The sequence below is a fragment of the Microcebus murinus genome, chromosome 9, assembly GCF_040939455.1.
Source record: "Microcebus murinus isolate Inina chromosome 9, M.murinus_Inina_mat1.0, whole genome shotgun sequence".
NCBI lineage: Eukaryota > Metazoa > Chordata > Mammalia > Primates > Cheirogaleidae > Microcebus > Microcebus murinus.
The window spans coordinates 28522713-28539108 of record NC_134112.1 but is presented as its reverse complement, the minus strand read 5'-3'; the positions used below and the strand labels follow the sequence as shown (position 1 = coordinate 28539108).

Sequence of the window (16396 nt, the reverse complement as noted above, 5' to 3'; positions counted from 1 at the left end):
TTCAGGCACAAGTTAAGGAAATAAATAAAAGAGAAATGAGCACTTTCACTCCTGCCTAAGATATTCTTCTCAGAGACATAGTAAGTTTGAGTGTCCTAATTACTAGATCACTTGTTCCTTAATTTGGAAGTAAAATTTCCTTTAGATTTATCACATAGCTACTAAATAGTATTATGTGGTTTTAGGTAAGTAACCCAATATTATCTACAGTTTGGAAAAATATTATGATATATCTATCCATCCATTGAAATGCTCTACACTTACTAAAAAAATTTTTTCATGATTATATAATATGGAAATTTTTCCTAAGTGGCAAAAGCATAAAACAGTTTATAATACATTTTTTGTTAAATGAAAATGAAATTAAAAAAAAAAGACAGGGAGTGTTTGAACCCAGTTAAGGTTGTTAAGGGAAAGAGAGAAGAAGGTGTGGGTCAAAGACACATCCTTATAAATGCCAACATTCAATGGATGGAAGAAGACAAACAGGAAAGACAAAGTCACAGAGCTACTTGAACCAAAGGCTGGTGCCTTGAAAACCAAGGAGTGGATAGGGTGTTAATAAGGTAGAGTATAGGTGGCCACTAATCACTTTAAATGCAGAGAGATGAAAGAAAATCAGGACCAAGAAAATGCCTTTAGGGCTTTCATCTTTTAGGTGTCATACATGTTAATATCAGGTTTTTTGTTATGCCTTCATTCCCAAACCATGTGTTATTTTTCTTGCCTTAGACTTTCATTGGGTAGAGAGCTACTCCTATTTCTTTGTGCATGGTATGGCTGTTGAGAATAGTTCTTACGTGAAACAGGATAACAGGATTATTGCAGAAATTCAAGTGTAGGGATTAGATGCTTGAGCAGGAAACTTTGTTGTGTATTTTAACTTATTAGGTTTATTACATTTTTTTTTAAATAAAGAACAGTGAATTATTCTATAACTCCTTGACTAACCAAGCAGCTCAAATGCTTCCAAGCTTTGAAGTCTAGGCAGAGCTAAATGGGGGATAGAAGTCCTCCAACCTCCCTTCTTCAGATCATTAGTTCTCTTCCTACCATCTGACTTTGTTGACTTTTCAGAGTGGAAGAAACGTGGAAAAGACAGTTGAAAAATAGAATAAAACTAAGCTAAAAAAATATTTACAGTTAAAAGAAAATGAGTTACAAAATAAAAATGAAATCCACAGTCAAAGCTGCCACAATGGCCAACTTCTTATTCAAAATTTATAAAATTTTACTCTGGAAGGAGTAACTTCCAAAGCAATAACCCTAAGAAACTAGGAGCTCCTCAGGGAAAAGTGCCAAAGTATCTCCAGCTCTAGTGTTGGAGAGGGGAAAAAAGCCTATCAATGAAGACGTCATACCTCATCCTTTCTCCAGGGACGTCATCACAGTTAGCCACAGTCAGCTACTTTTACCCAGTGGCCTCTTGGCTAGAAACAGTTTCCTCCTGTCTCTCTCCTTCTTTCCTGTCTTTCTCTTGCTGGGAGTATTGTGTTCATAGACTACACAGTCCTTCTGCCTGTGTAGAACCCTCCTAGAGCAGTGGCTTTCAAACCCAGAGTTTCTGATTCAGAAGGTCTGGGCTGGTGTTCAATAATTTGTATTTCTAAGTGATCCTGATGTTCATGTGGCACACTTTGAGAACCACCTGTGGGCTAAATACAGCCTTGAGCTAAAACTGGCTTTTAGATTTGTAAAGAATTGTAAAAAAAACAAAAAAAATGATATTCCACAGAAACCATATGTGGCCTGCAAAGTCTAAGGTATTTACTCTCTATCCCTTTACAGAAAATGTTCCTGAACCCCTCTGACCTAGAGCATGACCCAGAGTCTGGGCCTCTGAAGTTTCTAGCAGTTTTAATGCAAAAATGGTTCTCCTCAAATTTTGAAATGGAAGGAAATAATAAATATTGATAATGACTTTCATTAATGCACAAACTATTCTCCAAAAACATGTCTTCCCTGTTTTTCCCTTTTATAAAGGGCCAAGACAGCCTCATGTACAGAAGTATTTTGCGTATGTTCAGGATTTTTTTGCATTATTTTATTTTTATATCAATACTATATAGTGTACATAATTCAAAAAGATATTAACAGGGTACATAGTGAAAAATAAGTCTCTCTGGTACCCGTGTTCCTCACCACTCATTCCCTTACCCTAAAAGATACCATTAATATCTTGCATGTCTTCCAGAGGTGGTCTTGAGACTTGGCACTCAGTCATTTACTTACATATACATGTATAAATTACATGTATAAAATGTGTACATATGCGTAAAATATGCATTTTTAACACAAATGGCATTATACTCTGCGTACTGTTCTACATCTTTTTTTCTATGCCACATTATTTCTTGGAGATCATTCCATATGTATATACTAAATGTTCTTGTTCTTCTTTGCAGCCATAAATAATATAACATTGCAAGCAGGGCGTGGTGGCTCACGCCTGTAATCCTAGCACTCTGGGAGGCCAAGGCGGGTGGATCGCTCAAGGTCAGGAGTTCGAAACCAGCTTGAGCAAAGGCGAGACCCTGTCTCTACTAAAAAATAGAAAGAAATTAATTGGCCAACTAAAAATATATATAGAAAAAAAGTAACCAGGCATGGTGGCGCATGCCTATAGTCCCAGCTACTGGGGAGGCTGAGGCAGAAGGATCGCTTGAGCCCAAGAGTTTGAGGTTGCTGTGAGCAAGATTGATGCCAGGGCACTTTAGCCCGAGCATCAGAGTGAGACTCGGTCTCAAAAAAATAAAAATAAATATATATATATAACATTGTATAGACATACCATAATATTTTAACTACCTAACAATGAACTTTATGGTTATAAACTCCTAGAAAAGGAAAATTCCAGGGTTAAAGTGTGTGTACATGTAATTTTGGTGAATAGTACTATATCACCGTCCATATGGTTATAATCATCCACATGCCACCAGCCATGGAAGAGGGTGCTGTCTCCCCTACACACCTTTAGCATAGCCCCTGTGTTCCACACTGGTTATCCTATTTTTCTTTCCATGCATTCATGAGATTTTTTGCGTATTCAAATTTGTATTAATTTGGAATTTAGAGCGAAGTATGAAGTATTGGCACAGTTTTTTCCCTGTTTAATTGTCTTACATTGATAAACAATCTACCTTTCCCACACTGATTTGAAATGACACCATCAAATAGTTTTTGATTGAGTGGCCCTTGACAAAATTAAGTAATTGCTGAAGGAAAAGGATCATGTTAGATCACAATAGTTCTGAATCCTTATTGCATTTTAGTCATCTAAGACAGTGCTTCTCAAAGTTTTATATATACGCATTTCCCTGAATATGCAACTGCTTATTCGGTAGGTCTGGGATATGGTCTGGGATTCAGTATTTCTAACAAACTCCCAGTTGCTGAAGCTGCTGGTCTTTGAACTATATTTGAAGTGGGAAGGATTTAAGGTCCCCTATACCATGCCTGGCCCTACCGCGAGAGATTTTGATTTAATTGGTTTGTGGTAGGGCCCAGGTATAAATAGTTTCAGAGATTTCCTAGGTGATTCTAATGTGCAGTTAATATTGAGAACCACTGGGTTAGGAGATCTGGATTTCAATGATGATTACTTTGGCAGCTATTGTTTAAGGAGCCACATAATTAGTACACAGTAAGTGGGTGGGGCAGTCTTAGAATAATGGTGATTGCTGAGAATAATAAATTTATTAGAACTCAGGGCCTTATATTTCTCTTGCCTCTTCCCCCTCATTTTCCTCAAATGCTATAGAGGAATGATAAGAGAAAATTACAGAAAGAAATGCACTATTATGTCTGAATATTTCCTTTTCAAAGCATTGCATTTGTGACCAAAGTTCTTAAAGAGTTGCCATGTATTTTTCTATAGGTGGAATGAGGTACCATCTACTGTCTCCAGAGGATAGAGAAGAACTTGTAGATGGCACAAGGCCTAGAAGAAAGAAACATGACTACCGCATAGCCCTATTTGGAGGCTCCCAACCACAGTCTTGTAGATATTTCAACCCAAAGGTAACTGGTTTTTATTCTTTTTATTCTTTTGTTTTGAAATCACTGAGCACGTAGACACTCACCTACTACAAGTAGTAATACTCATGCCTTTAGAGATGTTAGTTTATGGTGCTCTTTCACATACTTTATGAGATACATAACTTATTTTCATTTTTATAGATAAGGAAATCGAGGGTTAGATTTCACATGTTTCCATAATTGCTCCAAGTGCTGCATAGTAACCACTATCAAACAAAAGGGGAAAACTGGTTCTCCTATCTTACCTCTGTTTGTTAACAACTTCTTGCTTTCATAACAACTCCTTGCTTTTCATTGTGTACTATTTTCAGTGAAAATCTGCTTCTGGGGCTAGATGTGGATTTTTTTCCTTAGTAATTATATTTTAATATAAAATAATACATAATCATTCTAGAAAATTTGGAAAACCTAGAAAATCACAAAGAAAAAAGATAAAATGATCTTTAATCCAACTGTCTAGAAATGATCATGAATTTTAGTGTGCTTTCCATTACATATCATGCCAACTTGACCAGGAGAGCTTAAGTCATAGTTCTAGAAACACAATTTTTAAAAAGTAGATCATTAATCATAACCTTGAGAGAATCCACTCATATTTCTATTCCTTGTCTCTTAGACCTATGTGTTTTGGCTATGGGAGAAAAAAATACAATATTTTCTGGGACTACATGTATTGCTGGGGCAGGGCAAAGAACCACAATTCTAAAACATAATACTCCAACTTTACAAGGTAGTATCCATAACTGATGCTGTATCCAATCACATAATGGATTCTCTTTAATCATTTTGTAAGCCAGTTTTTGGCTAATGATAGATACTTGATGAGACCAGAGCATATGGTTCACATTAGGATACTTGTCTGATAACTTCTTTATGAAATGGGTCCTTGGAGGCATTCTGTGTAATAATGTAGTGGTGATATAGGAGGCTTTTATAAAAACACATATGGTAGTGGTGTCAAGAGTACAGAGGACAGGCCGGGCGTGGTGGCTCACGCTTGTAATCCTAGCTCTCTGGGAGGCCGAGGCGGGCGGATTGCTTGAGGTCAGGAGTTCGAGACCAGCCTGAGCAAGAGCAAGACCCCGTCTCTACTATAAATAGAAAGAAATTAAGTGGCCAACTAATATATAGAGAAAAAATTAGCCAGGCATGGTGGGGCATGCCTATAGTCCCAGCTACTCAGGAGGCTGAGTAAGCAGGATTGCTTGAGTCCAGGAGTTTGGGGTTGCTGTGAGCTAGGCTGACGCCATGGCACTCACTCTAGCCTGGGCAACAAAGTGAGACTCTGTCTCAAAAAAAAAAGTACAGAGGACAGAAAAGGCCAATCCAAATCCAGATTAAATATCAATTTCAATGAGGGCAAAGTATGGTCCCTTCAACAATAGAAGAGTCCCAGTGTAATTAGCCTGTTATTAAGTTATTAACTGGTTTCCTCAAAGTATGGTAACAAAGCAAGGGTTTAGGATTGGTCAGTATTGTTCACAAAGTGGGCAATGGCCAGTAGTGGATAGCCACATTGGCCTTAGGGAGGGGACGTCCATTAACTTCTATAACTGTTTATGCAGCCTCTATCAATGCCACTGAGGTCACTCATAAGCCCATGGAGCAAGCATTAGGTTGACCACAGAGAGAAGATACAAATGCAGTCTTGTCTACAAGATTTTTTTTTTGCATTTGGGGGCGCTCTGATAAGAATTCATATGGGACACACATTTCTGGAGGCTCACCTACGTTGTCCTTTCTTAAATTTCCTTGTCAGAAATTTTCCATTCTTCAAGTCTACATCCATGTGAGGTAAACCATTAGCGACTGCCCAGGAATTACTAAAAACTGGCCTTAAGCTTTCACTCCTAAAAGGTATAATGGACAGTAAAATGAGCTGCTTGAAATTCTGTCAAATTAGAATACTTTCCTTCTGTATTGTCCCTCAGTACAATTCCTGAAGGGGCTATGATGCTGTAGCAGTTATTATTGGCTAGTACTATCTAAAACAAACCAAGCTAAGGTCTCTTAAATTTGTTAGCTTGAGTATAGGGAGTACCTCCGTCCTGATGGAGGGAGAAGAGAGTGAAGCAGGTGAAGGGCCATAAGGTAAGGGTTGTGATTGGCTTATTTGGCTATTTTGTGCCATTGGAACCTCCATATGCCCAGTCTTGTGTTTACATACCACATTATTGGTTGAAGGCATGCTCTCTTTGTAGTTAGGCAGGTCAAGTAAAACTATTCAAGATGGGTTTATGATATGGGCACCTGGTTTCCTTTGGTGTCAGACATTTGCTATCTGTCAGCCAAGAATTGTCTGCTGAAAGAATGGTACCTGCTTAAAGAAGGTTGGCCTTGCTCCAGAATCCCAGGGCCATGCTCTGTGGTTATATTGGGATGTGCCTCAAGCCATATGCAGCATCCTGATACCCAGAATAACAGGGTACCCTGAGCAGCTGAGCCATACTACTATAGCCTGTCACACTTAGAAAGATTTCTCCATCTCTAGATTTTACTTATAATTAACAGCGTTTTGGTTACCTAGTAGAAATATATATGTGGAAAAAAAAGGACACCCACATATAGGATATGTGCAATCTCCAATATGTAGGAGGTGCTTGGGGCAGCAAACTGTCCTTCATTTCTAAGGTGTTATACCAACATGCTATCAATCAGGCATCACAAACTTTTTCTATAAAAGACCAAAGGTAAATATTTTCAGCTTTGCAGGCCATCCATTCTCTCCCACAGCTGAACTCTGACACTGCAGCAGGATAACAGCCATAAATAATACATAAATAAGTGGGGGGTGGCTGTGTGCCAGTAAAACTTTATTTTCAAAACCATGTGATAGGCTAGATTTGGACTTCAGGCTGTAGTTTGCCCGCCTCTGTTCTAGACCTGTGGATATCTAGGGACTTTAAAGTGATCAACACTGTATTCTAGGCTAACTTGTCTGCTGTCCTGTCCGGCACATGTCTGACTGAGACCTATAGGATCCTTTCCATTTCCTGATCTTCAGAACTGATCAGCATATGGGCATCAACATAGGAGACCAGTGTGTGACCTTGGGAAGGTGAGATGGTCCATGGTGCCTGCACCTTAGATTATGGCATAGAGCTAGAAAGTCAAGAGATCCTTAAGGTCAGACCATGACATTATTTTATTTTTCTTGCCAGCTGAAAAGAAATTTCATCTAATGGTCTGGGTAGATAGTAACAGAGAAATATACATTGGCCAAAGTGTTAGCTGCACGTCAAGTTTTAGTGGTTGTGTTAATCTGGTCCAATGAGAAGACCAAATCTGGCCCTCCTTACAACAACCAGAGTTACCAGTCTCAGCAGTTCCTCCTCTATTTTGGTAGAGAAGGAGACTTCCAAAAGCTTTTCCTTACCATAATACTTAACACTATAATCTATATAGTAAATGATATGCTGCTAGATAGCAAAAACACTTCGCCAAGGAGGGAGGATCAGGTTAGATTGGTTAATCACCATCATATTTGGACTGTCCCTGTTGGGCTGCTCTTGGCTCCTACATCTATTTCTGATCCATTCCTCCACCTCCAGAATATAGGCTGGTTTTTTACTAAAGACATCTAGCTTCCTTTCTGTGTAGACTAGATGACTGGCAGGTGCCTTGAGAATTCATGGTTTGTGCAATACTATCCAATAAATACAATGTCCTCACTGTGCTTAAGAGGTTATTAAACCTACACATCTGTTTCACACCAAATAAGGGTAAATCTGTTGAAATTTCAGTGGCTGTTTTTTAATTTTTTCAGGATCCTTTTGACTCAAGAATAAGAAAATGATAAACTGGCTGGGCGTGGTGGCTCAATCCTGTAATCCTAGCACTCTGGGAGACTAAGGCAGGCGGATCACTTTAGGTCAGGAGTTGGTGACCAGCCTCAGCAAGAGCGAAGACCCCCTTCTCTACTACAAATAGAAAAACTTAGCTGGGCGTGGTAGCGTGTGCCTATAGTCCCAGCTACTCAGGAGGTTGAAGCAGGAAGATTGCTTGAGCCCAGGAGTTTGAGGTTGCAGTGAGCTATGATGAAGCCACTGCACTCTAGCCTGGGCAACAGAGTGAGACTCTTGTCTCAAAAAGAAAGAAAGAGAGAAAAAAATGATAAACAGCAAAACAAGCAAAAACTGAAATAATAGTGGTTTAAGTTGTTACTCTACAAACCATAGCTTTCCGGTGTTAGCAATAATTATTCCCCATTTGTTTACCAAAGCCTAACTGTTGTGTTGATTTGGGCAGTTAAAAAAGCAATTAAGCCAAGTTTGGGTGGAAAATGTTTTATTTTAAAATAAAGTAGATGGCCCTTTTGATGTACAGATGGGCAAAGAAGAATCCTGATTTCATTTAGGAGGCCAAGAACATTGTTTCTAGAGTAAGGCAACCGTGGGATGACTTAATAACACTGTTTATTTTTAGTCTGTAGTCCTAACGCTTTCCTTGATTTTTTTTTTTTTTTTTTTTATTGGCAGTTGAAAAGAGATGCATGTCCCATACGACCCTGGAAGTGAGACTGTAACTTCAAAATTCTCATTTGATGTCTTGCTTTGCTTTTGCATATGGCCCATTCTTAATTGCTATTTTGTATTTTCAACCACAAATTATTAGACTTCCATTGGAAAAATTCAAATAATTGAGGAATGAACTACAAATAAAAATATCCTCATTCCATCAATTATCTCTTATTCCCAGAAGCTCACATTATTAGAAACCCATTATAATATTTATTGTTTCTATTAGAAGTGCCAGCCCCTTCTCTTCTTGCTATAAAAATTTAGCTTGACTAACTTTTACAGCTTACTATTATTTATGTATAACATTGTAATATAAGTTACTTAGTCCTTATTTCTAATATTAAAAGAATTGACGAAGCTGATATCAGTATATATTATTTATCTTGGATCTCCCAAAGTAAACATTATTTAATTATCTAATTCAGGTAGATTACTTAATAAGAAGTACTGTATAGGAATATTATTTTATTTTAAAATTCTTGAACTTTTCAGAATATTTTCAGAAATGTTAAAATGGGTTTGACAGTCATTTAATGGGACCTGTGTGTGTGTCCTGTAGGACGAAAATAGTGATTTTCAATGAATTGTTCTCCTTCAAAGGGGACAATTTAAACAGTGGTACTTAATTGAATTTTCCAGAATTAAGTCAATATTAGGCTGTAAGCTATTATCTTTAGGTAAGTCTTGGATATTAATGGTGACAGGAGGCAAATATTTGTACTAATTCATGACTAAAAAATGATAGCAAAGAAAATCTTAGCTTTTTCTGAATATTGGCAGAAAAGGAAGTCTTGGATTGCTATATTGAATTGCAATGATACTTTTCTTGTTATGGTCCTTTTATAAAGCCTACCATTCCCATCCTATATCTTTTTTTTAATTTTAAATGCTTAGTGATTACCAAAAGAGTTACGTATTTAGTGTTCTATTTCTCTTGGTGTTGGTTTTCTAAAACTGTACATAGTAATGCCTTATGATATTGATGCTTAAATAAAAGTTGGCATAATTGACCAGTTTTTATTCAGACTCTTTCTGCCAATGAAATGATGAGCTGAGAGCTTAGCACTTTGTAAGGATCTTGGCTCACTACTTTCATGTGGTGGAGAAATGGGAGACTGTGCCCTAGAGAAAAGGGGGCTCTGCATATTCCCTGCCAAAAACAAATGTAGTAAGACTAGCAGAGTGAGGGCCAGAGCCTATAATTTGCTAAGCCAGGAAACCACATGGGGCCGTGTTTGTGGAACCATCAGGGTAAGATTTACCCTGAGTGCATTTTCTTACTCAGTGCTCTCTTCATCACTGAGCTTAGTGACTGACCCAGGTGAGTACTCAATTTTGTGAGAATGAATAAACCAGTATATCTTTATATAACATTTCACAGGAAATTATGTCAGTTGGTTTTATAGGACTCAATCTAAATATAGAGGGCCCTAAATCAAAAAAAAAAAAAGAAAAAGAAGTAATACTGAACTTAGAACACATTTTCTTGTTGGAAATATTTTATATTAAAGGTATCATGGTGCCTTTATCTCACAGTATCATAACCATCTTTCCTCTTAAACAGAACCTCACTAAGAAGGACACATTCCCATACTATGATCAGAGTAGAAATCAGCGATTATATATTGTGTATGATTTTAAAAGATTATGTGCATTAAAACAATATAAACCTAAAAGGAAAATGGTGTTACATTAAAAAATTGAGGCTTTTATTAGTGTGTATCAGTAGTGTTTGCCACTAACAAAGAGTGTTCTAGAAGCAGTGCACAGAGATAATCGCATGAACACTGCGAAAATGATCAGAAGTACCGACAAGAACAAAATATCCAAAATGAGCAGCAGTCATCCATGTGGATTAGCCTTTCAGCTGCCAGCCCCAGCAACTGACATTACTGGAATGCAAGTGTGAGCCATTGGGAGTATCCCTAAGCTTCCTTGGTTGTCAGTGTCAGTGTTCTCTGCACTAATGCATGGTAGGTATTCTGCCTGGTTCTCTGTAGGCAGTTTGTTTAGACAGGTGATCTTCATGCTTATGTAAAGAAGAAATTGGAACACATTCTGAGACAAATGCTCAGTTGAGTGCTCTGTTTTCCTAGAGTGTCTTCCAAAATAGGAATATTGAGAGATTCAATCTATTTCTTTTCAAGCATCTCCATAACATACTGATTTGTAGTTTTGTTCTAAAATCAACCTCACAGGCCCTTCCAGCCCTCCTCAGGAGACTGCCTGAAATTATCACCTTCAGAGATTTCTCCTTGTGTCAAGTCGCTGTATCTGCAAGAAACCTCCCAGTGAACCTATGACTAACTCAGGGTGGGACAACATCAGATTTGTTCTACATAAGCCGCAGCCAGCCTTAATTACCCTTAACAGATCAGTCCCCTAAAAGGGTTTGGAAAAAATGGAAACAGAACTGCTGGTATTTCATTGAAGGCTGGGAAAAGAAGAGGAAAATAGGAATGATCACTCAATGAGATGGTGAGGGACTCCAGCCATTGGGAAGTAGCTGAAGGGTAGTGGGCACATGAGTGAGTGCAAGTCTTAAGGAAAGGAATAAGAGTTGGGCTGAGTGAGGGTAACTGATCAGGAAGGAGATAAATCTTCACTATTTACTTGGACTGTGTTGCCTGATAATTACTATTGGCTGCCTATGTATGGAGATTTGGAACACACTGTATAAAAGATAATTATCCTTAGCTGTTACAAACAGCAGAGCATATTGTATGGCTAGCTGCTTGTAAAAGTATAGTTTAAACAAGTAATATTTTAGCATATATTAACCAGATCACAATTCATCTAGATTTTGAAATTTGTGGGTTGGGCACTGGCAGGAAATAAAAAAGCACACAACAAAATCCTGTACTCACACTCAGAGTGCAAGAGGTGTACACATAAACACAGCAGTTAGCAAAGGGGTGGAGGTTAGCAATGTGTGATAGTGATGGCATTGGTAGTATGAAAAGAGAGCTCCCTGGGTTGGATTTGTCAACCAGGAAGCCTCCACAGAAGCTTCATGGAGGTTTTCTTGAGGGAGGCTTATTGGTAGAGTTTGGATAGGAAGAAAGAGAAAAGACTCAAGAGTATATTGAATCCTGAGTATTTTTGGCTTGGTAAGTATGATGATTAAAATTTTTCATAAAAGCTCTCAAAGGTTCTATTTAACTGAATGGAATATAACTTAGCTTTGCACTTTTAAAAAAGAAATTAGAGGCCAGATACTGTAGCTTATTCCTATAATCCCAGCACTTTGGCCAGGATCACTTCAATCCAGAAGTTTAGACCAGCCTGGGCAACATAACGAGACTCCATCTCTGCAGAAAATAAAAAATTAGGCATGGTAGCATACTCCTGTAGTCCCAGCTATTTGCGAGGCTGAGGCAGGAGGATCACTTAAGCCCAGGAGTTCCAGGCTGCTGTGAACTATGACCACACCACTGCTGCACTCCAGCCTGGGTGATAGAGCAGCACCCTGTCTCTAAAAAAAATTTTTTTAAAAGAAATTAGACATAGGTGGAAGAGCTGAAAAACTAAGTCATTGGTCTTTCGTGAGATCTTTTTTTTCCCCTTTAAAGGAAAGCAGCTGTTTTGTGGAAAGCATTTCAAATCTAGATGTATAACCTTAGGCAAGTCAGCCTTTCTAAACTTCAGTTTTCAGTTCTAAAATCAAAAAGTTTATATCTGGCCGGGCGCGGTGGCTCACGCCTGTAATCCTAGCTCTGGGAGGCCGAGGCGGGCGGATTGCTCAAGGTCAGGAGTTCAAAACCAGCCTGAGCAAGAGCGAGACCCCGTCTCTACTATAAATAGAAAGAAATTAATTGGCCAACTGATATGTATATAAAAAATTAGCCGGGCATGGTGGCGCATGCCTGTAGTCCCAGCTACTCGGGAGGCTGAGGCAGAAGGATCGCTCGAGCCCAGGAGTGTGAGGTTGCTGTGAGCTAGGCTGACGCCACGGCACTCACTCTAGCCTGGACAACAAAGCGAGACTCTGTCTCAAAAAAAAAAAAAAAAGTTTATATCTTCTCAGGATTGGTATGAATATCAATTATGTTCATCTGACTCCTTTTTAATCTCTTTGATCTTTCTTCACTGCTCTGTCAGTTTCTCCCTGCCATCTTTAGGTTTTCTAATTTTCCCATATTTAAATGTAAAAAGTTTTATCATCTTCCCCACCTTGTTTTTCCCTTCACCTTCCTAACTCTTCCAAAACTCTCAGCCATCTGCATTATCTGCTGTGTTCTGTACATCAGGGCACAAAGAGTAGATGTTTGTTCCATTGGTGAGAACATCTTATTAAATAAGTATGTGATTGCATTCTGGGATTTGAGATCATCATTTAAAGTGTAATATGCCTTGCTGTGCCAAGTTACATGTGAAAGTTCATTTAAAGACTAATCTTCTGTTAAGATAGCTGACAGGGTGCTATGCTAGCACAGGGTTATTGTACTTCCCTAATACTTTATTTTCTACTCAAAGGACAAGTGCTATTAATTAAGCTTAACATCCATGTCAGGTTTCACTTTTAGACTGAGTTTTATTTAATACTTAAATTTCTAAGTAATTTAGGTTTGAGTTTTATTTTTTGTTGGTGTGGTTTTAGTTTGAGAGTGGAGAGGGGAAGGACATTTTGTGACTTCATAAAACAGAGTGATTCTTATTTGGTAATTTCCTTTGAGCTGGTCTTTGGCCTCACTTCTGACTCCTTGCTCTAATTTTACCTAATCATTAACAGCTGAGAAAACCCATTTATATGCTGTTTGTTGCTAATTAAGCCTAATTTTATCTAGAAGCCTGCAATAGCACAATCATGCCCTCCCTCCCTCACTGTGGAAGCCTTTTTATGTATTAATAGCTACGGTGCTATTGTTGAAGAATTTGTTACAGGAGTATTTTTCCTAATGGCTGATTATTGGGTCTCTTTCTAGACTTTAGGAGGTTAGTATGTCTCCAGCAATATTTGTGTGACTATTGAAAATGGGCACATTTCAAAACATGGGTGCAGCCTATGATATTACTTGACATGATCAAGTATTTACTTCTGGAAAACCAGAATGCCCTAAAAAAAAAAAAAAAAAAAAAGTGCTATTTGGAAGGAAGGCAAAGACTGTCTCTTATTTATCCTGTAGTTGAATTTCAGCCTCATAGCATTATAGCTATTTGTTTTTTAATCTTTAAAGCCTTTAAATTAGTTTTAATTTCACATTTCTGTTAAAACATTTAGCACTCTTATAGGCCTCTGCTCTGAGAAGCAGTTGTTTTCCTTGTACCATACTTTTAGCACCATTTGTTGTATTTTACCTTTTCTGTTTAATGAAAATAATACATCCTCATTGTATTAATAGAAAATTCAAGATTTCAAGATATAAAGGAGAAAGCCAAAGTGTTCCCAGTATCCAAAGACAGTCATCAATAGTTAGTGAACATCATTCTAGTCCTCACATTTTACAAATATAGTATCATGCCATATATCTATTTTATAAAACATTTTTGTTCTCAGCATTATATTATGAAGATATTTCCACAAAATCTGTTTGAAGGACTGCAGTGTATTCCATCATAAGGATATACCATAATTAGTTTAATCCTCTCTTCTTCTTGCACATTTGGCCTATTTCCAGTTTTTCCTTGTTAAAATACCCCTGCAGTGAAACATCCTTATATATGCCAGCTTTGCACACTGTCCAGTTTTTTCTATAGGCTAAAGTCCTAGGAGAAAAATTGCTCTAGCAAAAGATGAAAAACAGAAATTATTTAGATTTACTAGAAAAGTAGATGAAAGCCTGGCCTCCTACCCCAGGTACTGTTGGTTTGTTTGTTAAAGGTCCCTCTGGTCCTCAGTGATAGAGCCACCACAGAACCAGGAACCACAGTGACAAGAAACCACCTAGAACCTGTGTAATTTTAAAATAGCACTGCAGTAAGGAACTGCCCCACACTAGGAGCAAAGTGCAGCATCTACAGCCTCTAACCTTTTTAAGGTCAAAAATGAAGGTGGCCCAGCTGGATGAGGTAAACATTTTTATACAAATGTGGACTGTCGCCCAATAAAAATATTCCCTCAATATGCTAAGCCCTTGGCCAAATACTGTGCAAACACATGGAGAAAATCTCTGTTTTCATAGCAGTTGTGCCTTTAGTGGTTGTAAGTGATAAGATGTGGAGATTGTTCAGGATTTCAGTAGCCATCCCACCAACCTCTCGATTTTACAGATGAGGCTGTTGAGGTCCAGCAATGATAATTGAGGGCCTAGAGCAGGCATCCTCAAACTACAGCCTGAGGACCACATACGGGCCGCCTAGCACATTTATCCGGCCCTCCAGGTGTTTTTTCCTCCACTGCCTGTCCTGCTTAGCAGCCGACTCATCCCAGGCCCACAGTGCACACTCTCCAACGGTCTGAGGGACTATGAACTGGCCCCCTCTTTAAAAAGTTTGAGGACCCCTGGCCTAGAGTCACTTAGCTGGAAACACAGCAGTTGCAAGAACCCCTCAGATTGCTCTGTTCCCAATCTAGTGTTCTGTCCAGAAGGCCATGTAAGAAGATTTTTTTAGAAAAGCAGGACAGCGTAGAGACTAACAGCACAGCTTTGGAGTCAGGTGGATTTAGATTTAAATCCAGGATTCACCATTTTCTAACTATGTGACCTTTGATAAGGTACTGAACATCTCTTAGTTTTCTTATTTGTAAATGAGTATATTACCTTACAGAGTTATTGAGGAAATTAAATAAGATAAATGTTTTAAAATATTTCAGCATAATTCCTGGAAAGGTAAATGTTCAATAACTAGTAATAGTGGCTATTTGGTTAGTGATACATTCTGAATCATTTAGACCCTAAGATCATTGGATGGTAGGGCTGAAAGGGAGGAGACCTTAGGTCATCTAGTCTTTGTTTTGCAGATAACGAAACTAATGTTCCTGAAAAGTTAAGTAACCTAATTGAGACCCACAGCTCTTCCATGCAGGGCCTAACTTGGTACTCAAGTGTCCCAGCAACTTTGTGCTACTTATTGTAACCTTGTAAAATGAACGAAGCCAAAAGTGTTTCTATGTATTTCTCATGAAACTACTTCTGGGAATGTTCTGGCATCTGGCATAAACCTGCTTTCTATATAGATTGCCATAATAGTTGCATGATTTTTTTTAAATAGCCCTTAGAAACTAAGGTAAATCAGATAATGATTTAAGAGAGAAAGTAGTTGTAATTTGATCATCTTAAATTCAGGTTGCATTGATCCCTCATGGTTTCTTCAAATTGTAAAGTTTTGTTAGTTTTGCTTTCCTTTTTTCCCTAAGACCCTGCGTTCCCTAATTTAGTTTGATTTTCTCTCAAAATGATTCAAAATAAAGTTTTCACGTCTTAAAAAATAAAAAGTACTTCTTCATTTTGGATTGTGGTCGCCTTGATTTTTAAAATCAACATCTGTAGTGTTTGTATTATTTGAGGATCCAGGTGTTTTCAAACTACATTGTATAAAAATCAATCCTTACTCTGAAGGAAAAAGCACACTAATGTTTTTATCTTGAGGCATTGAGAAAAAATATTTATAACCCCTCACCTCACTCTCCTATGTACCGTAAAGACTGTTGCACTACAGCAAAAAAAATCATGCAGGGCGAGATATAATGGAGTTAAGTCTGGACTTCAGAGTAGTGGTGATTCAGAAGAAAGAAATCAGGAAAGCCTGTAGAAAGGAAAGGAGTCAAGCATGAAAAAAGTATAGCATGTGGCATATCACAGCAGAGGCAAGAAAGGCCGACCAGGATCAGAGAAGATAGGACTTTATACATGGATATGTCTGCATGTATAAATATGTATAAATATATGGGTGATATA

The 16396-nt window shown here is 38.0% G+C and overlaps 1 protein-coding gene across 2 annotated transcripts in view; it reads left to right on the top strand.

The window, feature by feature from the left end:
• The window catches only part of KLHL7 (kelch like family member 7), a 62301-nt gene that overhangs the window by 33162 nt on the left and 12743 nt on the right, over positions 1-16396 (top strand). For both annotated transcript variants that reach the window (XR_001156172.3, XM_012773308.3), the window contains exon 7: positions 3878-4020. Coding sequence is in view for 1 of the 2 variants with exons in the window: in XM_012773308.3 (XP_012628762.1) it covers positions 3878-4020 (143 nt within the window). In the remaining variant the exon portion in view is untranslated. The remainder of the gene's footprint in view (positions 1-3877; positions 4021-16396) is intronic.